Genomic DNA, 26429 nt, shown 5'->3' on the forward strand with positions numbered 1-26429 from the left:
CATTTCCAAACAAACAAAAACTTACTCCTAACCTCTGAGCCATCTCTCTAGCCCCCTCCAATTCTTTAGTTAGAAGTCAATATATAGTGATAACAGTGAACCAGTAAGGTAATGCGATAAATATATTAACTATTGAGTGCACATACAATGTTAAGATATAATTCTGTAATATTCCCTGCTTTCTTTCTCCTACCTTAAGACCATCATGAAGGAAAAACAAGCCAGACACTGTACCTGGATCTCAAAGGAAGGAGCCTCCAAGGCTCTGTAGACCATGGGTAGCACACTGTTCTTTATCTCATCAGGAGGGGTTTTGGTTAGGAGCAAATCCATTTTTTGTAGGAAAATTAACAAAATCTGTGTGAGGAGAGGGAAGATGTATTGATATCTACAATTTTCAAGAAATTCAATATATACCAAAATATAGTATTTTCTGAAGAATAATTTGTGTATTTTGACACACCATGTTGCTAGCCTGAAGGCATGGAAGACAAAAATATACACATAAAGTCTCTCACACTTCTATAAGTGCAGCACTTAACAACTGTTTCCAGACTAACCTCCAACATGTCTACAGTAACACATGACTCCACTACAAGTCCCTACTATCCAGAAAACTACTGGGTTTCAAAAATAAAAGCCAAAGAGAGTCAAAGTTAGATGTCTCAAAAGGAGAAATGTCATTCAGTTTCTATGAAAGTAAAGAAATAAGTTTTGTAAGGACAAATTCTAGGAATAAACATTTTTATTGTTCCTAATAGTTTATCCTAGCTGTCTTTACATACATAAATTGTAATAAACAAACCAAAATACTTAGGTGAGATTTTGTATGTGTGTGACTATTTTGCCTGCAAATATGTCTGTGTCTACAGGGAGGTCAGAAAGCGGTAATAGAGTCAATGATGACTGTGGGTTGTCTTGTTAGTGCTGGGAATCAAACCCAGATCCTCTAAAGAACAGCTGTTCTCAGCTGCTGAGCCTCCTCTCCAAGCCTCAGAATACTTAGTTTTGCCAATGCTCAATTAAAAACTTTCAAGAGGGCTTATTAATTGAAAACAGAGGAAAAAGAATACAGAGTTACCTTAGTTTCGTTTCCTGAGGCTGTGATAAATACTGTGACAAAAGCAACTTAGAGAATAAAGGGTTTATTTGGATCACAATCCCCAGTCCAATGTGCAGGAAAGTCGAGGCAGCAGGACTTACACACACACACACACACACACACACACACACACACACACAGAGTACACATGAATTGCCAGTGCTCAGCTCTCTCCTTTTCACTCAGCACAGGACACAAACCATGAAATGTTCTTGTTGCCCACATCAGGGCAGGTCTTCCCACCTCACCTCATGTTCTTAAAAGAAGCCCTCACAAGCATGCCACAGAATAACCTGATCTGGACAATGACACAGTGAAAGTCTCTCCTCAGGAGATTCAGCATAGTATCTGGCCAACAATCAAAATTTACCATCATAAAAAGAACAAGGTCAAATGGGAACTGAAATCATATGTCTTGGATTTTATGACTCATGAACAATCTACTTAATTTGATGTCATCAACTTTTCCTCTGGACACTGTGACATCTGCCAGGAAGCCCTGCTTTAAATCATATGGCTCTGTCCTGAGACCCTTCTCTGGTTAGTAGGAACACCCCCACAGACTGCCTTCTAATGACCTCTTTAAGGAACAGAAACTGGGGAAAGAGCCAAGAGAATTGGCAGCAGGCTGATGGCACAGGCCTTAAGTCCCTAAACTCAGGACACAGAAGTGGAAAGCCAGGTGAACTTTTGTGATTTTTGAGGTTAGCCTGGGCTACATAGTGAGTGCCAAGCGAGTCAGAGCTACATGGTACAACACTGTCTCAAAAAGAGGAGAGTGGGTACTAGCAATAGCAAGGGGATGGATGAGGAAGAGAATCACTAAATGCATGGTGTTTAAAGATGACATCGTGATATTTAACACTTATGTGCTCATTTTTTTAAAATTATAAAATAAAAGCTGCACTGTCAAGGGAAGAACTACAAAAAAATCACAAATCCATTACTATATCAGACTGTTAGTAGCTGACTACTAAGCTACTGTCACCCAGTACCAGAAACACCTTGTAATATTTAGTCTATGCCAACTCTGCATTTTAGAAGTGAGGTTTGCACTATTTCTGGCCCTCCTTCAGATGCCCTGCTCAGAGCCTCCTGAGGTCTGGGAACTGTGGGGAGTGGGGGAGAGGTACCCATCCTTGCAAACCAGCCCATGCAGAGTATCCAGAGTCTGCCACTTTCCCAGTGCTAGTCCCCCATCCAACCATGGGGAAGAGAAAAGCCATCAGAGTATTGGACCTAGGTGCACCCAATGGAAGAGAACCATGGACCAGTACCTACCAGCAGAGGGACACAATAAAAGATGGGATGGGAAGACAACAGTGAAAGAACACATTGAACAACAGAAAAATCAATATGACGCCACCAGAGTCTAGGGACTCCACACCAGCAAGACCTGAATATTCCAACCCAGATGAAGCAGAAGAGAATGATCCTAAAAACAACCGTATGAAGATGGTAGGAACCCGAAAGTGGAAATGAGGGGGAAAAAATGGAAGAAAAAAGAAAAAAATTAAAGAAATGGAAGAAAAGACAAGCCAAAAATTGAAAGAAATAAACAAATCTCTTAAAGAAAACAAGGAAAGCCAAGAAAACAAAATGAAGGAAACAATTCAAACAGTGCAGGGCTTGAAGGCTGAAATAGAGACAATAAAAAAAAAGTCTGATGGAATGCTGGAAATAGAAAAGCTGGGCAAATGATCAGGAACAACAGATGCAAGCATAACCAACAGAATACAAGAGATGGAAGAATCTCAGGCATACTAGGAGAAATAGATTCATCGAACAAAGAAAATCTTAAGTCCAACAAATCCCTAAACACAAAATATCCAGGAAATATGGGACACCGTGAAAAGACCAAACCTAAGAATAATAGGTTTAGAAGAGGGTGAAGAAACCCACCTCGAAGGGGCAGAAAACATATTCAACAAAATCATAGAAGAAAACTTTCCCAACCTACAGAAAGACATGCCAATGAAAGTACAAGAAAACTTACAGAACACCGAATAGAATTCTCAATAGAGGAATCTAAAATGGCTGAAAGACACATATGAAAGTGCTCAACATCCTTAGCCATCAGGGAAATGCAAATCAAAACAACTCTGAGATACCATCTTGCTCCTGTCAGAATGGCTAAAATCAAAAGCACTAATGACAGTTTATGTTGCAGAGGTGTGAGAAAGGGGATCATTCCTCCACTGGTGATGGGAGTGCAAACTCATACAGCCACTTTGGAAACCAGTATGGAGATTTCTCAGGAAAATAGGAATCAGTCTACCACAAGATCCAGCAATTCCACTCTTAGGCATATATCTAAAAGAAGCACATTCATACAACAAGGACATCTGTTCAGTGATGTTCATAGCAACACTATATGTAATAGACAGAACCTGGAAGCAACCTAGATGCCCCTCAACTGAAGAATACATAAAGAAAATGCGGTATATTTACACAATGGAGTACTACTCAGCAGAAAAAAAAAATCTTGAAATTCACAGGCAAATGGATGGAACTAGAAGAAACCATCCTGAGTGAGGTAACCCAGTTTCAAAAAGACAAACATGGTATGTACTCATATATGAATTTGAGATCTAGAGCAAAGGATAACCAGAATACAATCCTCACCTCCAGAGAAGCTAGGAGGACTTTAAAAGAAACATACATGGTCCCCCGGAGAAGGGGAAAGTGACAAGATCTCCTGAGCTAATTGGGAACGGGGGGAGGGGAGAAGGAGCTAGGAGAAAGAAGGGGAGAAGAGGAGGGGAGAGGAGGACATGAGGGAGCAGGAAGACTGAGATGGGGGAAGAATAGAGGAGAGCAAGAAAAGAGATACCATAATAGAGGAGCCATTACAAGTTTAAAGAGAAATCTAGCAATAGGGAAATGTTCAGAGATCTACAAGGATGACCCCAACTAAGAATCTAAGCAATAGTGGAGAGGCTACTGTAAATCCCCTTCCCGGATAATGAGATGGATGACTACCTTATATGCCACCCTAGAGCCTTCATGGAAGCAGAAGCAGACACCCACAGCTAAACACTGAGGCAAACTCCTGGAATCCAGTTGCAGAGAGGGAGGAGTGAAGAACAAAAGGGGTCAAGACCAGGCTGGGAAACCCACAGAAACACCTGACCTGAACAAGGGGGAGCTCATGGACTGATAGCTGGGAAACCAGCGTAGGACTGATCCAAACCCTCTGAACATGGATGTCAGTTAAAAGGCCTGGGCAGTCTATGGTATTAGATCAGTATTCATTCCTAGTATATGAATGGACTTTGGTAGCCCACTCCACATAGAGGGATACGATCTCAGCCTAGATACGGGAGGAGGGGGGGAGCACCGCTAGGCCTGCTCCAAATGCTATGACAAACTTTGAAGATCCCTCATGGAAGGTCTCAATCTCCCTGGGGAGCAGAAAGGGGATGGGATACGGGGTCAGTGGGGGAGGGGAGGGAGAGAGAACTGTGATTGACCTATAAAACACACACACACACACACACACACACACACACACACACAAATTCAGATAAAGGAAAAAAAGGAGGCTTGCAAGTTTTCAGAAGGTAATGACTAGTACATAGGTCTGGAAAGGAGACAAGACCCAGACTCAAATCCAGGAACAGACCCACTGTTCTTAAATGCAAGACACCCTTGTTTCTGACAAATACAAACTCTAACAAAACTATATAGTTTATTTCACTTACATATGCACATTACACACAGAATTTGCATTTCACATAAATACAGATTATGCATATATATTATTCCCATAATGCTTTACACTCTTCTAATGAAAGTTTATTAGAGAAAAAAAATGAAGAGAAACAACTGACACAAATCTCTGCAAATTAACTGCTAGAAAAGCAAACCAAATAAAAATATCTGGAACTAGAAATAACAGTATTATTTTTCCAAACTGCTATCTTTCAATTAGGAATAATGAAACACAAACAAAATTTGATTGCAATTTTTTTTCTAAGTCACTGATTTATAAAAAGCCACATTCATTTGCTAAGTTTAATCATAACTTTGGCAATGCTTCAAATGTATGCAAAGTAGCTTTCTGTGAAATGAAGAAAAACACCTAATATACTTACCTCAAGTTTTTTCAAACATTTAAAATTATTGTGCCTGGTTGCTGGAGTGCAGCCTTCAATCCACTAGGACAGCAGTTACAGATGGTGTGAACTACCATGTGGGTGCTGGAAACTGAGCCCAGGTCCTCCAAGAGACGGCCAGTGCTCATGTGCTAACCCATTTCTTGAGCCCCTACTTACTCAATTTTTGCTTTGTTTTGTTTTGTTGACACAGGAGTTCTTTGTATAGCTTTGGCTGTCCTGGAACTCACTCTGTAGAACAGGCCTCAAACTCAAAGAAATCCACTTACCTCTACCTCCTCAGTGCAGAGATTAAAGGCATGTGCCACCACTACACCCAGCAACTTAATCAATTTTAAAAAGCTCAATTGTTTTTAGTGGGAGTAGTTATCATTGTAACTGTATAAACATTCAGATGTTATCACAACATACCTGGATTGGCTCCTGCTGTTTAAACACAGGACCAAGTTCAGGCAGAATTAATTTAACATACTCTTCTTTGGTGCATTCCTCGGCAATCAGTAAAACATTAGGCAGAACAAAAGGTACCATATCTGGGTTTACAAATTCTGAAGTCAAACAAGGCAAAATTCTCTGCACGATGACACGCTGAAAGGAAAAATTATTTCAGAACTTTAAAGTGACCATAAAGTGAAATGGAAATGGTTTTCAGAGAAAAGTAAGACTGTGTTGCCAGCTACATCAAGACAAATAGGACAGGCTCAGAATGTCCCAAGTAAAACAAGATACATGATCATTCTACCATTAGCAAAACTCTAACTAATGTTCACTGATAGCGTTTCTCCTCTTAATCCTGTCATTACTTACGGTTCCTATCACCTATCCTATCAGGATAAAGCATTATCCGGACTTTCTAACTGGTAATTCATAGATGGCAACCATGTCTTTGTTGAGTGGAATGGCCTTGGAAGGAATGACACCACTTCTGTTTTCTATTCACTCTCCAGACCACCTAAGGAAAGTGGTAGACAAACACTGACTGTGATTGCTGAAGCTTTGGAAATGACTTTAGAGTCAGGAATCAATAGTTTTACAAATAGTAGTTTCTTTAGCATTCATTGACTATTCTTGTTTTTGTTCTTAAGAAGGGGTCTCACTATGTAGTCTGGCTATGTTAGAACTCAGAGACCCACTGCCCTGCCTCCCAGATGCTGGGACATGTGCATGTGCTTCCAGACCCGGCCTCATTACTGTCTTTAACACTATTCTGAATTCATTGTTTAGCAAGTCAGAGAAAAAGTAAAGGAACTATGAAGGTTTGCACCAATACCAATGCATCTCTTAACTGCTGGTGAGGCAGTGAGCTCCACCATGGCTGTTCTCAGACATCCTTTTGGACACATAATGTCCAGCACAGGTAGCCTTAACACACGCAGCATCCTAATATTTTAAATCCTATTTAATTTTGCACCATAACTAAGTTTTGGCTTTAGTTTTCAGTATGTTACTGTCATCTATGTACCTAAGGTAAATTTGTTTTATATCTTTGGAAGAGCAGTTTACAGTAAGTCAAAGTAAAATTAAATAAAAATCTCTTGACCACATTAAAAAAAAAAAAACTGATAACAAACCTTAGGCAGCTTTGGTAGAACCTTTGGCAATCCTTTGAAGAACTGTGATTTCTGAAGATTATCTCTTTGGAATAAGGTATCAAAATACTGAAGTGTGACTGCACCAACATCATCAAAGAAGGGAATCTAACAGTATGGAAAGCAGTTATTTTCATAGAAATTCGGTTAAAATTGCTCATATTTAAAATATTCAAAAACATTTGGTAATATTCAAAACACTATATTTAAAAATCTAATTAGAAAACTTCAAATAAGAAATTAACTTTTCAAATTCAAATCGCCAGCCTGGCATACTCAAATTTTCAAATCTTCAGTGCCTGTGACCCAACTTGGCATTGACATTATGTATAAAATCCTCAAACTTTCAAGCAGCTTCAAAGTTGGGACTGGAACCGGTTCATCAACTAAAAGCATGTGTTGCCTTCCCAGCATAAACACCGGGCTACTTTTGCATTCATACACATGTATCTTCCAATGGACACACACAAATACACCATTAAAAATACAGAAATAAAATGTTTAAGGATAAAATGCTTTGGAAGCATGATGAGCACTAGCTACCTACCAAGCTAAAGACAATACTTCTTTTTTATTAAGATTTATTTATTTATTTATTTATTTATTTATTTATTATGTATAGTGTTCTGACTGTATGTATGCCTGCAGGCCAGAAGAGGTCACCAGATCTCATTACAGGTGGCTGTGAGCCACCATGTGTTTACTGGGAATTGAACTCAGGACCTCTTGAAAAGCAGTCAGTGCTCTTGACCTCTGATCCATCTCTCCAGCCCCCAACACTTTACTTTCCTGAGCATCCAAAATGCCTACCTCCCTAACTGTGACTATCAGGATCTCTGGTAATTTGAAACCTTAATTTTCTTCACAAATATGTACATCAATTGTTTAGGTATTTAATGTTAAATGCTGAAGTTTTAATACATTCAAGAACACAGACAGCATCTAAGAACAAAATTATGCATTATAAGTTTCTTCTCTTTTGCCTTTTTTCTTTTTCAGTTTTTGTTCCAATAAACCTAGATGTACTCACTTTTGTCATTTGGTCTGCATCGGGCCTTACAGTTGGAGTTACATTCAGCAACAGTTTGACATGTTCACGAACTTCCTCAGGTATACTTGTAAGTGAACTAGATCCTAAACGATACCGCTATTCAAAAGAGCAAAAATATGTATGAGTATTAAACATTCAGAAAGGCTACAAACCTTTTCCACACAGTGAATCTGGCAACTGTACAAATACCAACTATTCTTCCGACATAATTACAACATCTTTAATACTCAAAAGTATTTCCATTTCTAAAGTAAGATGGGCAGTATTTTAGATACTCTAGTAAACGCTGTGATCAAAGTTGTAATAACTACCTTTTAGTAATCTTTATAGAAGTTAGCTTTACTGAACTGGTTTTACACAAACTTGAAATGAAGTATTCATTTCTATTAGGAAATTTCTGCAGTTGTGACTGCCTACAAAAAAATCCACAAGATCAAGAGTGTCAACATTCCAGCACATGGGAGAAGGACTCCTAAGACCTCACCCCTTGCTGAGGAGCTATTGATAGCTGCTGGCTGCTGGCAAAGGGAGCTCTGTCCTAAGGATGTGGCCCAAGACATGTCTAGAACATGCCAATGGATGAGCACAACTCTTGACAGAACAAACTAAACTTGATGGGTTATTAAAAAGGAGTATGAGTTGGGATGGGCAGTTGGGAAGAAGGGGTAAATCCGGGAAGATTCAGGGAAAGGCAAGAGATGAATGTGATAAAAATACATATGTATATGAAATTCTTGAAGAATTAACAAAGCTATTTATTTTTAAGAAGAATTTTCTGTCTACATTTTAGAAAAGATGCCAAGAAGATATTCTAACAAGTTCTGCCAGGCAAATACCTGATCCAAATGTCTACTGAAACTCTTGTAAATATCTTGCTTGTTGACTTCAAATATAGGTTTCCCTTTATTAAACACAGCATATATGACAGTCCCGAAAGAGTACATATCACTGGCTGTCTCACAGCTCACAGAGAGGATGTATTCAGGAGCCAAGTATTCAGGATTTGGAAGACACAATGATGGTAAGTTTGGGTCCCACTCTTTACACGGAAACTTAGGCTATAAGAAGACAGAAACAGGATGACAAGGTTAGAATGTCAAGTAACAGCAAATCACTACAGGCTATAGCTATCTTTAAATCTGCATTGATACAGTCAGCACTCAGGAGGCAGAGGCAGGTTGATATCTCTAAGTTCAGGCTAGCCTGATCTACACAATGAGTTGTAAGACAATCAGGATTATGTACAGACCCTGTTTCAAAAAAAAATTATAAGAAACAGCAACAATTTGTATATAGCCAAGCAAGTGAAAATGCTACCACCACATTTAACTCTAAAACACCCAAATCATCAAATCCAGAAAATGCATGCAACGAATACCTGAGCTGTAATTGGTGCCCTATGGCCATTCCATGTCATAAGGAACCAATCAACACAAAGCATGGCTGGCCTAATGCAGTATTTCTAAGAATCAATGCTGATTTCCTGAATCACTGGGAAACAAATGCTTGGGAGCAGGAAAATGGAGCTCACATCCTAGCTGAACACTTGGCACCTACCTAAACTTACTGTTCCCACACCACACTGAGTTGTTGTAGGTATTAAATAAGCAAGTGCATGGAAGACCTTAGAAAATAAAAGAGAGTGAGACTAAAGAGAGCATAATATATACATGTATGAAGTCGTCAAACAACAAATTCAACCAATTTTTAAAATTAATAAAATCCCATTATGTCAGCACATAATCACTATTACTGCCCCTGTGGTCCCTAAGGACGAACCCACATTCTCTCAGTTGGCACATGGTGTTAAAAGTCACATCATCAGTTTGTATATTTGGGTTTCTAAGGAAGAAATTTCTGTTTAATTCAGTCAACGTTTTGTTCCAGACATCTACAGAATTAATCATTTAGAGAATACTCTTAGGAACAACCAACACCAGGAGTTTTCTCTACAGCAGACATCTCAGTACACATTTCCAAGTTTCACACTTTACCAGACTACCACTGCAGATGTGATCATAGATTTCCATGATTTGAAACAATCCAAAAATGAAAACCATTATTACCTCTTGTTCAGAAGCATTGCTTGATGACACACAAAAATCAAAACCCATTATTTTCCAGGCTCCACTTTTATTCAAAATTATATTTTCAGGAGTAACATTTCCATGAACCATTTTCACACTGCTATGCAAAAATGACAATCCTTCAGAAACCTGGAAGTGGAAAAAAAAAACAAACTACTTCTGTCAAAAAAATGACTTTTTATATGGAACACAACACCTTCTGGTTCAGCTAGGAAGTTTTTACAAGTCAGCTAGCAATCAAACTAGTGAGGGAAATCTTTTTTTTTTTTTTAATGGTGAAAAAGAGTATATTTGGTATTAGCCCGCTGGACTCAGTTTAGATGATCCCAATTTTGTTGGCAACATCCAGAGCATCATAATCAGGAGCCAAGCGAACGTATGCCTTCTTCTCTCCGTCAGGCCTTATGAGGGTGTTGACTTTGGCCATATCAATGTCATAGAGCTTCTTCACAGCCTGTTTGATCTGGTGCTTGTTGGCCTTGAAGTCCACAATGAACACAAGTGTGTTGTTGTCTTCTATCTTCTTCATGGCTGACTCAGTGGTCGGGGGAATTTGATAATGGCATAGTGGTCAAGCTTGTTTCTCCTTGGCGCGCTCTTTCGCGGGTATTTGGGCTGCTCCCGGAGCCGCAGGGTCTTGGGCCGCCGGAAGGTGGGTGACGTGCGGATCATCTTTTTGTGGCTGTGGACGCCTTTCAGCACTGTCTTCTTGGCTTTCAAGGCCTTTGCTTTGGCTTTGGCTTTGGGAGGGACAGGAGCTTCCTTCTTCGCTTTCAGCGCCATCTTCGAGGGAAATCTTGCAACAAACCGAGTACATCTATCTATTAAGAAGTTCCTTTTTGCCGGGTGTTGGTGGCACATGCCTTTAATCCCAGCACTCTGGAGGCAGAGGCATGCGGATTTCTTGTGAGTTGGAGACCAGCCTGGTCTCCAGAGCGAGTGCCAGGATAGGCTCCAAAGCTACACAGAGAAACCCTGTCTTGAAAAAAAAAAAAAGTTCCTTTTTTAGACGGGTGTGGTTGCTATTGCTAAGTAAGTGGTTAAGTAGCAAGTACTATGCTCAGTTTTTAAATGTTTAATATGTGCTGTCACATTGAGTAGCATGGTTATGTCTGTCTGTGTGAAGGTGACTCTGGAGTCCTATACAGGAGACTGTTTGTACAGGAAGAAGTGGGTCCAGCAAGTGAATGTTCTCTGGCTTCCAGGAATCCTGTCCCCAACTTTCTTCAAATGGTACTAGTCACTGCTCTATGGGTCTGTTTTCCTGAATCCCAGATATGCGTGGGGGTCTGCTCTGTCTTAAGGCAGCCCTGTTTCCATCACTCAGCTGCTGTCTGCTCCCACTCTGCAGCTGGGCCTCTGCTCCAAGTCCAGACTATCACCTGACACTCTCTCCCCTTCATTCTCTTGTAAGCACCTGATTCTCAAAGCAATCCGAAACCAAGTTTCTACCCAACCTTTGTTCATTTCTCCCATAATGTTTTCCATTGTAGTTAATAGTTACTCTTTCTATTTGCTAAACACAAAATCCTGGTTGTTCTGTTTTTGTTTTGCTTTGTTTCTTAATTTGGTTAATTAACCAGCCATGGTGGTATATGCCTTCAACCCCACAACCCCAGTACTCTGGCAACAGAAGCAGGTGAATCTCTGGTGAGTTTAAAGGCCAGTTATGTCTGCATAGCAAGTTCCAGGTCACCCAAGATTACACACTAAGACCCCGTTGATGGGGAATGTACTTCTGTGTATGTTTATCTTATTGTTGAATAAAGTACTGTTTGTCCAATGAGGTAGCAAGTTAGACAGGAGTAGGAGTCAAATAGGATTCTGGGAAACGTAATAGAGAAGTGGTGATCCAGGCAGGAAGTGACATAGCAAGGAGATTCATATTTAAGCAAGGAGAAACAGCAAGTGGCCCCCTTTTCCCCTCCACTCTTCCTCCAGTGGCACAATGTGATCCACCGGCAAGGAGGGACACCAATGGAAGGTGTCCGATAAGATGTCTTATAAAATGTATAGATTTATGATAATTAAGACTGAGCTAGCAGATGAGAGATCTTAGTCATTGGCCAAGCAGCATTTGAACATAATACAAGTTTATAGTATTAATTTGGGCCCTAACTCGGGTGGGCGGCTATCGTAGAGCACACACCTGGCGATGGGAGTCGGCAGCTTTGGGCAGAAAGATTTATCGTAACACCCTGACTCAAAAATAAATAAAAATAATATATATATTGCACATACATATGCAAATCATCTTATTTTTACTTCAAAATATACCTAGGATATGATCGCAGCCACTTGAGCATTATTAGAACATAACCCAGAACATTCACTTTCCTGTTGAAACCTATTTTCTCTCAGAGTAAAATCTGAAACATTGCTTTGGCTTCTAAGACTTTCCTGCTATACAACTGAACTCATAAAGGTCATGTAAAGTTAGCATTTATAACAATTCCCAGAAGCCATAGGCACTTAAATGAAAATCACACTGCCAGGTAGACTACCTTCCTATGAGCTACTGGTCAAGGAAACCCCCAAATATAAGTAACTGCCACTGTAGAGTGCCCACCAGTGCTAGATGGCAAGACTTTACTGTAGAAGGTAACAGAAAAATGAAGCTGGTACTGAACTGGACACTTTCTGCCTGCCAGCTATCTCACAGAAGTTCCCATAGGGACCAAGCAGGCTGCTAGGGGAAGCAATTATCAATGGTCTTAGCTGTGGACTACCAACCTGCCAGGAGAGATGTCCAACAGTAACAAGTCTGTTATGGAGGTAACCAACCACATTCTGATGGGAACTGAGACCCACTCCATAGGAAGAAATTCACTCACAATACTATAAATCTGGTCAAAAGCCTATGGCTGAAGAGGTTGTAGTCCCTAGTAGGAAAGATAATGCTGTTGTTTTGTTAAAGAGACATGACAGACCTGTCAATCTGCCTTCTAAACCATTTTGTCTATGTCCACTGATGAATGTAGATATCAACTTTGGTCAATCAGCAGTGCTGACTGCAGAGACTTATAGCAGCTATGACTACCTGCACAAGACTGGACCTGTCAACATTCATCATAGGGTGAACAGGGACTTATGAGTCCCCAACCCTCTCTGAGGATTTACAGACAGTTTAATGATTCCTGAGAGTAGGAGGGACATTTCCTCCATTGGTGTAGTCACTGGTAAGGTTCCCAGGCTGCTGTAAGCAACCCTACTTAAACTCACTATGTTTAAAACATTTTAAAGCAGAAGACAGACTAGTAAAAAAGATGAAGAAAGGGCTGGAGAGACAACTGCAGTTAAGAGCAATGCAGTCCCTGGATTCAATTCTCAGCACCTACATGGTAGCTCACAACCATCTGTAACAAGTTACAGGGACTCTGATGTCCTCCTTTGGCCTATGTGTGATGTATGCATTTAAGCACACAAACAACGATACATGTTAAAACAAGGAGGATCAGCAGCAAGACAGTAACACCAGTGAGTTCTGAAAAAACGGGATCAAAACACATTACACACATGAGTGAAAAATGTCACAACGAAGTCCATAGTAATATAGTTAACATGCTAATAAACTGTAAAAATTTTACACTTTCAGAAATAGTTATTTCCAAATATAACTTGAAAGAATACAAAGCTTTCCAAACCTAGAAGTTTCCTTAACTTCACAAGAAAACAAGCTACCTGCTTCTTGTATATTTGGAAAACTGACAGTATTTTTGTATTTATATACAGGGATGGTGTCCTATATGCTTTAGCTAAGATGCCAGTTTTTTAGCACATTAACTCAAACACACATCAGGCTACATAGAGATATACATGCAGGTTATTTTTTGTGCTTATGAGAGTGTGTGTGTGCATGGGGGAATATATGCAGGCATGTGTATATGTGGGTTCAGAGGTGACATCACTATGCTGCTCTATCGGTTCATTCTCTGCCCCACCCCTTGGAGCAGGGTCTTTCACTGAGCCCAGAGCCAGGTTGGCTGTCAGCAAGCCTCCTTACTCCACCCCACAGAGCTGGGATTCCAGGCATGCACACATCCAGTTTTTAAATGAGTGTAAGGAATTCAAACTTAGGTCTTCATGCTTTGCATAGCAAGTGCTCTGATCCTAAGCCTTCTCCCCAGCCTCTACTTTTTCATTTTTATTTTAACTATCTGTTAATCTTAGGGACTATATTATATATAGCTTGGGAAAACAGTGCAGTTGCTTGCCACAAAACAGCAGCAATCAAGATGATGGTGGTACTGGTATAAAGACAGACCAATGAAACAGACTGAAAAACCAGAAATAGCCTTGTGTATATGGTCAAATAATTTTCTTAATGATGGCACAGAAACCATGTGGGGGGAGGGGTCAGTGGTTAGACTTCTTAATAAATGATGCTGGGAAAAGAAAGAATGAAGACAGACCTTTATGCCATTTACAAAAATTAAACTCAATCTAGGAATGTAGCTCAATGGTAGGGCATATATTAAACATGTGAAAGGCCCTACAATGAAACAAAACAAAACAAAACCAACCATCTCAAAATGTATTAAAGACCAAAAACTACAGAACTCTTGGGAGAACAATAGAGACATTTCCTGGCATTAGTTCTCACATCCCAGATGTAAGATCAAAAGCACAAGCAACAAAGAAAGAGGTATGGAAGGCCTCTGGTAGTGGATCAGTATTGATCCCTAGAACACAAATGGACTTTGGCAGCCCACTCCACACAGAGGGATACTCTCTCAGCCTAGACACACTGAGGAGGGTCTAGACCCTGCTCCAAATGATATGACAGACTTTGAAGATCCTCCATGGAAGGCCTCACCCTCCCCTGGGGAACAGATAGAGGATGGGATGGGGGCCAGTGGGGGGCAGGTGAGGATGGGAGGGTGAGGGAACTGGGACTGACATGTAAATGAAACTTGTTTCTAATTTAAATTTTAAAAAGGTGCACCAGACTGATGTGAAGGCTCATCAGGCCAAGGCATTTGCTGCCAACCTTGATGACCTGAGCTCCACCCGAGCACACACAGCATAGAAGAACCCACTCCCACTGTGGTCCTCTGATCTACTCACACATGCCCTAACGACTCAACACACAATCATGATAAATTAGGAAGTGTTTTTAAAATTTAAATATAATCTTTCTTTCAAAGGAACTCAGAATTTCCTAGTGAATCTACTTCATGGTGCTAAAGATTTACCAGAGAAAGAAAAAGTATAAATTTTCCTTACAACTATTTTATTCTTACTAAATACATTTGTTTTCATTTTTCTAGTTTTGTTTATGAAATGAATTTATATGACTCAAAAGAATTAAAAAGAACTTATCCAACAGCCATAAAGTAACCCTTCTCAAAGGTTACCAATGTTATCAGTTTCATATATTTAAAATAACTTAGCAAGGGCATTGTGGTTCAAGGCTAGTCTGGCTTATACAGCAAGTACCAGGCCCATCAGGGTAAAACACGGAGACCCTGGTTGGTTGGTTGGTTTGTTGGGGGAAAGGGAGAGTACATAAAATATAACTTAACACTAACGATAAAAAAAAACAATCCTGGTCTTGGAAATAATTTTCAAATTATTGTCAAGGGCCAAAACTATACAAGATAGTTTACATAGTAGATAAATCTGAAATAGCTCAAAATGGTTTAAAAAAAAAATCTCATATTAAATAAAACTACATACCTGACGCAAACCATACTTATTTTCTATATCATAAAGTTTATAATCCTTAATGTCTGGAGATACTGAAGAGGGTAGATTTTCCCAGTTACCTAGAACATTGGCTAAACTTGCAAAAACTGGTTCTGTACAAAATGCCAAGCAATCCCTGTTTCAAATAAGAAAAAGAGTTAGTATCATTTTTACACATTATAAAAATACATTAATTAAATACATATGAAACAACAGATAATCAAATATCAGTAAGAAACTTTGTGGTTTATAAGACAGAATGATTATGACACCCTTCAACCAACAAAATCATCTTTTAAACTAAGTTCTGTGACAACTGAGATACATTTTATTTTAAATTTTAAAAGTCAGAGGAGATAAACTATTTCAATTTTGCTTTTAAAATGACTGCCAGAAACCAAAAAGAAATAAAACCAGACTCAGAAACTGTTTCATTAAAGCTATCATACACTTATGTGTAAGACTGTAATTTTCAGAATAGTTCTCACATATGCCACAGGAACAATTCAAGGGAGACAGGTCCCCCAGTCTTTCCTCACCCCAAAAGCTTCATTTTATCTGTTTTGCACATCATTTTGAAAGGATTCAACAGTTTAAGTTTCAATTACTGTTTTCTTGATTAATAAGATTTTAATGTTCAGAGAATGTTTCCAGGGACACTGACCATCTGTGCATATGTGAGAGAATGTTACCATGGATACTGACAGCCTGTGTCCATATCAGAGAATGTTACCATGGATACCGACAGTCTGTGCCCATGTCACAGAATGTTACCATGGATACCAACAGTCTGTGCCCATGTCACAGACTGTTACCATGGATACCAACATTCTGCACTCATGACATAATGATCTCCTCAAGCTCAGAAGACAGGTGAGATCTGGCCAAGCCCTAGCTTTCCTATGTCTTATCTTGGTGATGCTGAACCCCATCGCATCTCCCCAAGCTCGCTTTGTTCATCTGTAAAACAGGGCTAAGAGATGCACCCTGGAGGGTTATGATAAGGAGAAAATGAGATACTCGTGCAAAACACAAGGCAGAGCACCTTGTCTGCTGTGCATGCTCAATAAATTGAGCACTGCATCATAATTACCAAGCAGTCAGAGACTCAGCCCCAATATTTTAGGTCTCTGTCTATGGGCTTAGCAGTGAAAACATACAAAGTGCCAAGGCTAAACCAAGCTTCAGTTCCAAGATGCCAGTTACTTAACAGCAGCTATGCACTCTTATTTCATGTGTCTGCAATATACTGCTTAACTTCTTCTGCCCTAAACCTAAGAAATGGAGGATCTAAATCTATCATCTCAATCTTAATAATATATTTAAAATGAAGTGTCTCTCCTCCTATCATTAATGCATAATGCTTACTGCAATTTTAATAAGCCTTACAACTAAAGATCATGAAGTAAGCTCTGAATTGTGTCTCTTCCTGAGGGCAAATAAGTTTAAGGCCAGCAAGATGGCTCAACAGGTGGAACTTGTCATGCAAGTTCCTGAGTTCACTTTGACCTGAGTCAATTGACCTGGGTTCAGTTCCCAGAACCCACAAAATGGGGACAGAGAGAACTGATTCCACAAAGAAAGATGCCCTCTAACCTATACACACAAACCATGACATGTGTCCACACATATACTTCATGCACACCCTAGTTAATATAAAAAAACATTTAAGTTCCTAATTCTAGAATGTGTAAATCTCTGTATAAGAAGCTATGGGGCTTGAGAACAGAAAAGTACATTGCCCTCCTCACCTCAATAGGCTTCAAATGTATTATGAGATATAAGACAAATGGATCAAATTAACATAAGTCATTTTAATAATAAGAGATGTGAACATACTTCTTGATAAGCACAACATAGACATAGACAAAGACAAAGACAAAGACATACACATACACATACACATACCATACACATACACATACACATAGATATAGACATAGATACATAGCATAGGCTCAGAAACCAAGCTGCCAACTTCCAGGTTTGCCATCCAAGCCAGAGTTTAAATAGTACTCAACCCAGCTCTGTGTAATTATGAAGCTTATAGGAGTTAAGGAATGAGAAGCATCCAGCATAATTTTGTGCATAGTAAATGCCTGTACCTTTGTTTGGGAGTCATGAGTGGAGAGTGTTACTGAGGATTTCAAACAAGGAACTTTCAGAAGCATAATATGTAAAACAGACAAAAGCAAAGCTGCCCCAGCTGAAGGGAGATGAGAAGCTTGGAATCCTCTATTTGCCTCCTCCTGCCTTATCCTAAACATCCAAAAGGACACAGAACACAACTAGCCAACACGTTAAGACCCTTCTAAATTAAGATGGGAACAATGGGCCATAGATGATGGAAAAAACAAGTTTAAATAACCAGTTATCGATAATGTAGGAAAAAATTGCAATGCTAGGGTATCTAAAGGATTGGTCCAGCCAGTCAAGATGCATAAATCTTATTTTCTGATTATCTCAGAAACTTTTCACAAGCTTATCTTTAAGTAAAATCGATGATGCTAAAATATCTGAGGGCCACAGACTGACATACTGGACATAAAAAGTTTAATGTCTAAAACGGCACTTGATACACATGCAAAAGTGATCAACAAATAATTAATGAAAAGGAGACAGTAAATTCTAGCCAACTAGCAAGACCATCTACTTTCAGGCAGTGACCGTATTTCCATAGTTCCCTTGGACTGACTATGACTACTATAGGCAATTAAACAGACTCATGACAATGTGAAAAGTGCTAACACCTCAGAGGCCACTAGTTAGAGAGCTCACTGGCTGCTGTCACACAAGACCAGACTCTGTTCCCAGCACCACATGGTGGCACACACAACAACCATAAGTACACTTCAGGATGACACCCTCCTCTGGCCTCTTCGGGGTGCCCGCACATAGTGCACATAAACTCACAAGCAAATACATACACACACACACACACACACACACACACACACACACACACACACTCACATACTCACAAAATAAATAGACACATGCATAAATGATCCATAAGGTTACAATACTTACTATTCAAGAAATTTTTTTGATAGTATTTGAAATAGACCAAATAGTTACTTTTAACTATTTATCCAGGACCCTTCCTGTAGGAATTATCAAAGTTTTACCTTGACTCTTCTAAAGGATGCTGGACAGTAAGAAGTCGAGGATGGCGTAGCCGGGTGAGCTGTTGGACTCCTCGTTTTAAAGAATCAATGATTTGATTCTTTTCGAATTTTTGATATTTGTCAATCAGCTTTTTATCAAAGACAAAAACAGCCACTTCCTAATTAAAAAAAAAATATGTCGATAATTTTATCAGGCAATATTTGAAAACAGTAATATCATATGTAAGTGCCCTAACAGTGTATAAACAAATAACTAATACCATGGAAATTTTAGCAATATTGCAATAATATACCAATCAAAAAGCTAAATAAATAAATAGAAATAGATCTAAATATATTTAGAAGTGTAAGACCCCATGTCCTTACATAAAGAGAACATAGAAAAATAACCATCTTGAAACTGTGTTATACGACACACACACACTATATGGATCACTCATTCCCTTTATTTAGTACTCCTAAACAAAAAAACATTTTAAAGTGCTTAAAGATTCATAATAACTTTGTAGTATTAGATTATTATTAAAGTCTCATATAGCCCAGGCTATGCAGGCTAAGGATGCCACTGCTTGAAGAGCACTGGAACTTCTGGTCTGTACCACCCCACCAGCCCTGCAACAAAATCTTGAAAAGACCTTCACAAAAACAGGAGTGATCATTTGCCCAAACACCTAGCTTCTAAGGAGCTTTTATGCATGAGTAATCTATCCTCTTCCCTCGCCCTGTCATCTACAACAGTCACTGGACAGCACCAGGAGCTGCTCCTCACTTCTCTAAAACAATTAAGTTTTTATTTCTTAGTGACACTCACACACATACTCACTCACACACACACACACACACACACACACATTCTCACACACTCACATGCAGACACACACACACACACACACACACACACACACACACACACACACTAAAGCCTACATCCTCTTTGCCATATTCTTTTTATTTTCTCACACACACAAGGCAAATCTTTCTATATTTACTCTCTCTTCCTAGTTGAGACCAGAAACAGCACCATCTTCAGGTGACAGGCACTCCAGAAAGCTGACAGCAAACTGGCACAGAACAGCAGGTATTTGCCAAGACGCTCTGAACAAAGATTTTGAGTAAAAGACCCCCTCAAAAGCCTTGAATGAAACTGTTAGGCTGCCTCCCATTCCACTCATATGTGTATTCTCATTATTTTCTGGGTTTTTGGTTTTTGCATAGATATTAGGATTGCCATTAAAAGTTAGTCTGGAAACCTACTTACCTCAAAACTTTATTGTAAATTTTCAAATCAGAAGTTTCCTCAAATATAATAAGTTGAATGATGTGAATACGTAGAGAAGTAGGTTAAGGATTTTAGTGAATGAAGGCCTTAAAGAGAGGTGAGACAGAGAGAAATGACAACCTAGAAACTTCAAGGACTTGGAAATCATGACATGTACCATAAAAAAACAGGACACATTATTCAATATATTTGCACAAGTTCAGACCAGAGTTTTGAGAAAATTTCCCTCCAAACAGCCAGCTGCCATTGAAGAAGTTTTCAAACAGGAAAATGGGAGATTTGATAACTGGAGATCAAATACCACACTATACAGACAAAGAAATGACCACAATCCCTGACACATTATAAACATTAAATTTTAGGCATCTTAGGATACCATGTCAACACCTTTACTTTGTTTACTTTGTTTCTATTCTACTACAAGCATCAGTTTTCTGCTAATACCCATCTGATCAGTGCTATACACCTGTACATTCAAGATCAATAGCATCTGTGAAAAATACAGGTTAAGTCTCATACTGTCAATTTAGTAGGAAACATCAATACATTCGGATTGTGAAAATGTTGTGATATATATCTAATGTCACACCAATGTCAGAGACAGTTAACACCCAAAAATGTAACTAAGAGAGTGGTTAAAGGTCCAATTTCCAGGGCCGGTAAGATGGCTCTGGACACCTGTCTCCAAACCTGTCAATCTGAGTTCAATCCCTGGGACCAATGGTGGAAGGACAGAACTATCACAACACGTCTTCTGACCTGCACATGTGTGCCATGGCAAGTGTGCCCACATTCACTGTCTGTCACCCCTCCCTCTAAGCAAACTATATATAATATGTTTTAAAAGAATCCAAGCCGGGCGTTGGTGGCGCACGCCTTTAATCCTAGCACTCGGGAGGCAGAGGCAGGCAGATCTCTGTGAGTTCGAGACCAGCTTGGTCTACAAGAGCTAGTTCCAGGACAGCCTCCAAAGCCACAGAGAAACCTTGTCTTGGGGGGGGGGGAACCAAAGAATCCAATTTCTTGGAATGGAGAGATAGTTCAGAGGCTAAGAGCCCTGGCTGCTCTTCCATAGGTCCTAAGTTCAATTCCTGGCAACCACATGGTGGCTCACAACCATCTGTAATGAGATCTAGTACCCTCTTCTGACGTGCAGGTATACATGCAGGCAAAATGTTACATACATAATAAATAAAAACCTTTTAAAAAAAAGAAAGAAAGAAACCAATCTCTTGAAACACACAGGTCCAAACTGGAATACTACTCCTGCCACTTATTCTTACACTGACCTAGAACTCAAATCCTGGTTCTTGTTATTTTCAAACAACAGTACTATAAAAGCAAATCAGGTGAGGAATAAACAGGTAACAAGCCCTCTAGATAAGTTGCAGGGTTTAGTCTACCAAAGACTGGACAAATAAAGCATTTCTCAAGTCAGCTGATTAATTACAGAAACAGGTTACATTTGCAGTTATGTGCCAAGTACTGGGGCTAAGTCTTTTTCAGGGATTATGCAATTCTTCAAGGGTATCCCATCAGACATACTATTTTATAGCTATCCCAATTTAAAAATGACACTGGAGAAGAAATATTGTAAAAGATTCCACAAGAAAGATGAAGAGTCAAGACTCAAAGTTTGAGTCTTTAATTCTAGAACAAATACACCATTCTGTCAGCTCAGAAATAACATAGGATAAACAAGGAGAATTCATGATATATACCGCTTTGGGGTAGGTAGGTGTCCTTGATGTGGAGCGACAACTTTAAATTTCAGACACAGACTGAGTAACCCTTACACAAAGAATACTGTTTGGGACCAGGATTGTTCCTGATACAGAAACAGGACTTTACAAATGCATGAGCTCTCTTGCAGACGTGATGCAAGTCTGGGCACGAAATCTACTATGTTTCACATACACCTTACACAGAGCCTGAGGATAATTTTTGAACAGTATTAGGGACTTGTATTTTTAATACAATTTGATACATGGTATCAGGTGTAGAATTTTCTAACACATCATATTGTCACTCAGGTTGTTAGAAGTGGAGCACATTGAATGTAGGTTTTTAGATGAGGGATGCTCACAGTGTGTATATACAACATTGTATACCTCCTCTTTTGACTCTTAAATACATTGTAACCAGAGGGGGAAAGGCTCATATGACACTAGTTAAATCATAAAGCAAGTGACCAGGAAGTCTAGATTTCTACCTCACTGTTCACTTATACTCAAGTGAAAAAAAAATTTATTTTAGTGAGTGCTCTTTTATAACACCTTTTATAAATGCGTCTATTTTAAATGTGTTTTTCACAGTGTCTTTTTAAAATGTATCACATGAAATGGCTCTGGCACTCTTGCCATTTCACTGCTGTTAAAGAGAAACACTCCAGTTCATGAGGAAAAAGAAACAATTCTATCAGGAGATTGTAAATTTACTACTCAAAATTCGAAGACGACAGATTCTTCCCCCATAGATCACAAGAAGTTATTAACAATCTTTCAAACTTTTCTTCTTCAGTCAGTTAATTACAATTCATCAATTTCAACAAAAATGTACTGTTAACCATTTCAGGCCTCTTGATGACTCTGTAAATTAAAACTTTGCACTTTTAAAGGGCTTAGGTTTGATTTTCCATAACTCATGTACTATGGCTGCTGGAGAGCAGCTTCTCTTCCAGGGCACACTTAGAAACCTTTAGACTGCAGACTGCTTATTCGCATTTGGAGATGCTCAATTTTATCACAAAGCTCGTTGTTGTCCTTCACCATATTTTGAAGTTGGTTAATTTTAATCACTGAGCTTGTTCCTATCCTTTAGTAATTTAGCCAGGAATATTAACAGCAACCAACCAGCAGGATAATTTTCCTTATTTTCCTCAAACTGTCAAAAGTTTCAAATATAACATCACTGATTCCATTGCCACTCACTAGTGTTGAATCAAGGTAATCAAAGGCATTTATCTCTTTAAGTCTGAAATGTACTTTACACCTTGGACTTTCATTACTTTCTGAGTTTCCAGGAGAGTGACTGGAGAGGTTTCAGTAGCTGAAGGTGTTGATGAATTTGAAGGTGTAGACAACCTATTCCCGATACTTAAAAGATTTATCCTTATACTTCTGTTTCTCTAGAACCACTCTGGTCCCAAAATCTGTATTAGTCAGGGTTCTCAAAAGTCACAGAACCTAAAGATGTGTGTGTGTGTGTGTGTGTGAGAGAGAGAGAGAGAGAGAGTGTGAGTGTGTGTGTGTGTGTGTGTGTGTGTGTGTGTGTGTGTGTGTGAATTTATTGAAATGACGTATAGGCTGCAGTTCAACAATAGCTACTTATGAATGGAAAGTCCAAGACTCTAATAGCTGCTCAGTGCTCAGTTTCATGAGGCTGGATGCCTCAGCTCTGGTTCTGAACATGTCAGTACATCCAAAAAGGAAAGGATTATTGACAAGAAGAAGGCAAGCAGGCAAAGAGCAAACCCTTCCTGCTTCCACTGTCCTTATATAGGCTTCCAGTAGAAGGTGTTGCCCAGATTAAACATGTGGCCTTCCAGCCTCAAAGTCTGGACTAAACCAATAATTCCAGCAGGACGAAGGCTGAGAGAGAAGTACTATGGGTTGCAGGCACCAAAGAAAAAGAATTCAAAACTGTATTTCAAAAACTATGTCCACCAAACACACTGCTTTATCCAGGTACTTCCACTCCCCAAAGCAATACAATTTGAGGAAAGATAGAGTAGAACAAAACCACCTGGGAGAAGCCAGCTCACACATTCAGGCAGCAGCTGACAACAGGCTGTGGTTGGAGCATTTGTCCTGGCTCTCCTGCTCTCTGCATCACAATACAAGCCCCCACTTTACTTACCATGGCATTTTAAGAGGTGAAGCACACTTAACAAGTGAGCATCAGCCCCTAAAATTCTGAGTAGGCACAAAGACACTAGGTGATTGATTTCCAGAGCCTTAGTAAGAATGCATGCTGTAAATCTGGCAAGGATTTTCATATTGTTCATATTCACTGTGGAACAATGTGTTAGTCTTCAAAGTACATGGCAGTGCCCCCAAAAGTATACTGTCTAGTAATATCAAAGTTGTCATAGTTTATTAACGACACATTATGATACTCCTACAATGAAGATTTCAATATTTCTTACAGTCTATCTTAAGGTATTCAGCAATATATAGATGAAAGTGACTACAAATGCAATCTGCAATATTGCTGTTGACTATCCATTTACAACTACATTAATGATTACTCAGCTAGTTTACACTTAGTAACTACTCACTTTTTATATAATCAGTTGAAAGAGAAAACAATGTTCAAAATTGACAATTTAAATCAACTATCATTTACGAGAAATATCAACTTTGAATTTCAATAGATTTCTAACCAAATGCAATGAATAGAAGAAAATCCTATTTCTACAGAAATTGAAACCTGGATTTTTTTTGTTTTTGTTTTTGTTTTTTGTTATTTTTCAAGACAGGGTTTCTCTGTGTAGCTCTGGCTGTCCTGGAACTCACTCTGTAGACCAAGCAGGCCTTGAACTCAGAGATCTGCCTGACTCTGCCTCTCAGAGTGCTGGGATTAAAGGCCTGCTCCACCACTGTCTAGCCAAACTTGGTATTTCTAACCTTACAATCCCAACACAAACTGATAATAAACTGCAACACTAATTGGGCTAGTGAGATGTGGGTAAAAGCACTTGCCAACGAGCCTGACAACCTGACTTCCAACCCCAGGACCCACAAGATAAAAAGAAAGAGACATCACATTGTCTCCACCACAGGTACAGTTGTATATGTAAAAAAACAAGTTATCCATATTTTTAAATTTCAACAGGAGCTTGAAAGACAGCTCTGAGTTTAACAGCACAAACTGCTTGCTCTTCCAGAGGACCCAAATTCAGTTACAGCACCCATGCAAGGTGGCTCACAGCCATGTGTAACTCCAGCTCCATGGGATCTGTGCCTCTGGCCTCTAAAGGTCTATGCATTCATGTGCACAGTCACCACTCCACAAGTATACATAATCAGTTAATTAAATAATCACCCTTTACATTTCTAACAACATTCCCTGGTGTCTTAAGCCATTTTTTATCAATATAACTCATTCAAACTACTCCAAACGAATAGTTAATAAACAAAATAAAAACTGGAGAAATGTACTTTCTATAATTCTATAGACTAAAAGAGCAAATAATACAGCAACTGGGCTGAGGTAGAACTCACTGGTAAAGTCCTTACCTAGGTAATTTGAAACCAAGTGCAATTCTCTAGTGCTATTATACAACAAAAGTACTAAATAAGGCATACTTAATGCTGGCAAAAAAAATTTAACACGATATTTCAACAGTCACAATTGAGATTTACTAAATTTACAGACTGAGAATATTTATCCTAAAACATATACTTCACTGAATATTCCCATATATTATGCTAACATGACTTTTTTTAATTACTCAAGCAGAAGTAAATTGCAAGATGATATGTAAAATGATGAATCTGCACAGCTTATACTGTAGAGAATGTGGAGAAGAGGGAAACTTTTCCATTGCTGGTGGGAGTGCCAACTTGTACAGCCTCTGTGGAAATCAGTATGGTGATTTCTCAGAAAATTAGGGATCAACTTACCTCAAAGCCCTGCAATACCACTTTTGGGCATGTACCCAAAGGAGACACATTCACACCACAAGGACATTTGCTCAACTATGTTCATAGCAACATTATTTGTAATAGCCAGATCTTGGAAACAACCTAGATGCCTCTCAACTGAAGAATGGATAAAGACAATGTTGTATATTTACACAATGGAGTACTACTCAGCGGTTAGAAACAATGACATCCTAAAATTTGCAGGCAAATGGACAGAAGTAGAAAAAAAACATCCTGAGTGAGCTAACCCAGACACAGAAAGACAAATATATTATATACTCACTCGTAAGTGGATACCAGACATACAACAAAAGATCCCCAGCCTACAATCTACAACCCCAGAGAAGCTAGAACCTTCTTCCACAAACAGATGGAAGCAGATGAAGAAATACACAATTAACCAGTGGATCAAGCTCCTGGAGTACAATTGAGTGAGGAGGATCGATAATATGAACAAAGAAGTCAAGACCAAGATGGGGAAACCCACCGAATAAACTAGTGAGAGATCACTGTCTCAGGTCTGACAAATGGGGAAACTGAATAAGACTGAACTAGACTCCCTTAATATAGGTGACCATGGTGTGGCCGATACAATATATGAAGCCACTGGCAGTGGGTCCAAGATTTAACACTAATGCACAAACTGACTTAGTGGAGCTCATTCTATATGGAGAGATACCTTGCCCAGCCTAGACACATGGGTGTAGGGTGTGGGGAGGTGCCTTGGTCCTGCCTCAAC

General features: G+C 39.2%; 1 protein-coding gene and 1 pseudogene across 1 annotated transcript in view; both read right to left on the reverse strand.

Annotated features, from left to right (window-relative positions):
• The window catches only part of LOC100764975 (SCY1-like protein 2), a 51169-nt gene that overhangs the window by 20268 nt on the left and 4472 nt on the right, over positions 1-26429 (reverse strand). The window contains 8 exon segments of the mRNA XM_035451374.1: positions 235-357; positions 5632-5808; positions 6792-6917; positions 7840-7956; positions 8697-8918; positions 9927-10076; positions 15627-15771; positions 18764-18921. Of these exon segments, the coding sequence (XP_035307265.1) occupies positions 235-357; positions 5632-5808; positions 6792-6917; positions 7840-7956; positions 8697-8918; positions 9927-10076; positions 15627-15771; positions 18764-18921 (1218 nt within the window).
• On the reverse strand, positions 10261-10745 carry LOC107978272 (annotated as a pseudogene).

This window comes from Cricetulus griseus (genome assembly GCF_003668045.3).
Source record: "Cricetulus griseus strain 17A/GY chromosome 1 unlocalized genomic scaffold, alternate assembly CriGri-PICRH-1.0 chr1_0, whole genome shotgun sequence".
NCBI lineage: Eukaryota > Metazoa > Chordata > Mammalia > Rodentia > Cricetidae > Cricetulus > Cricetulus griseus.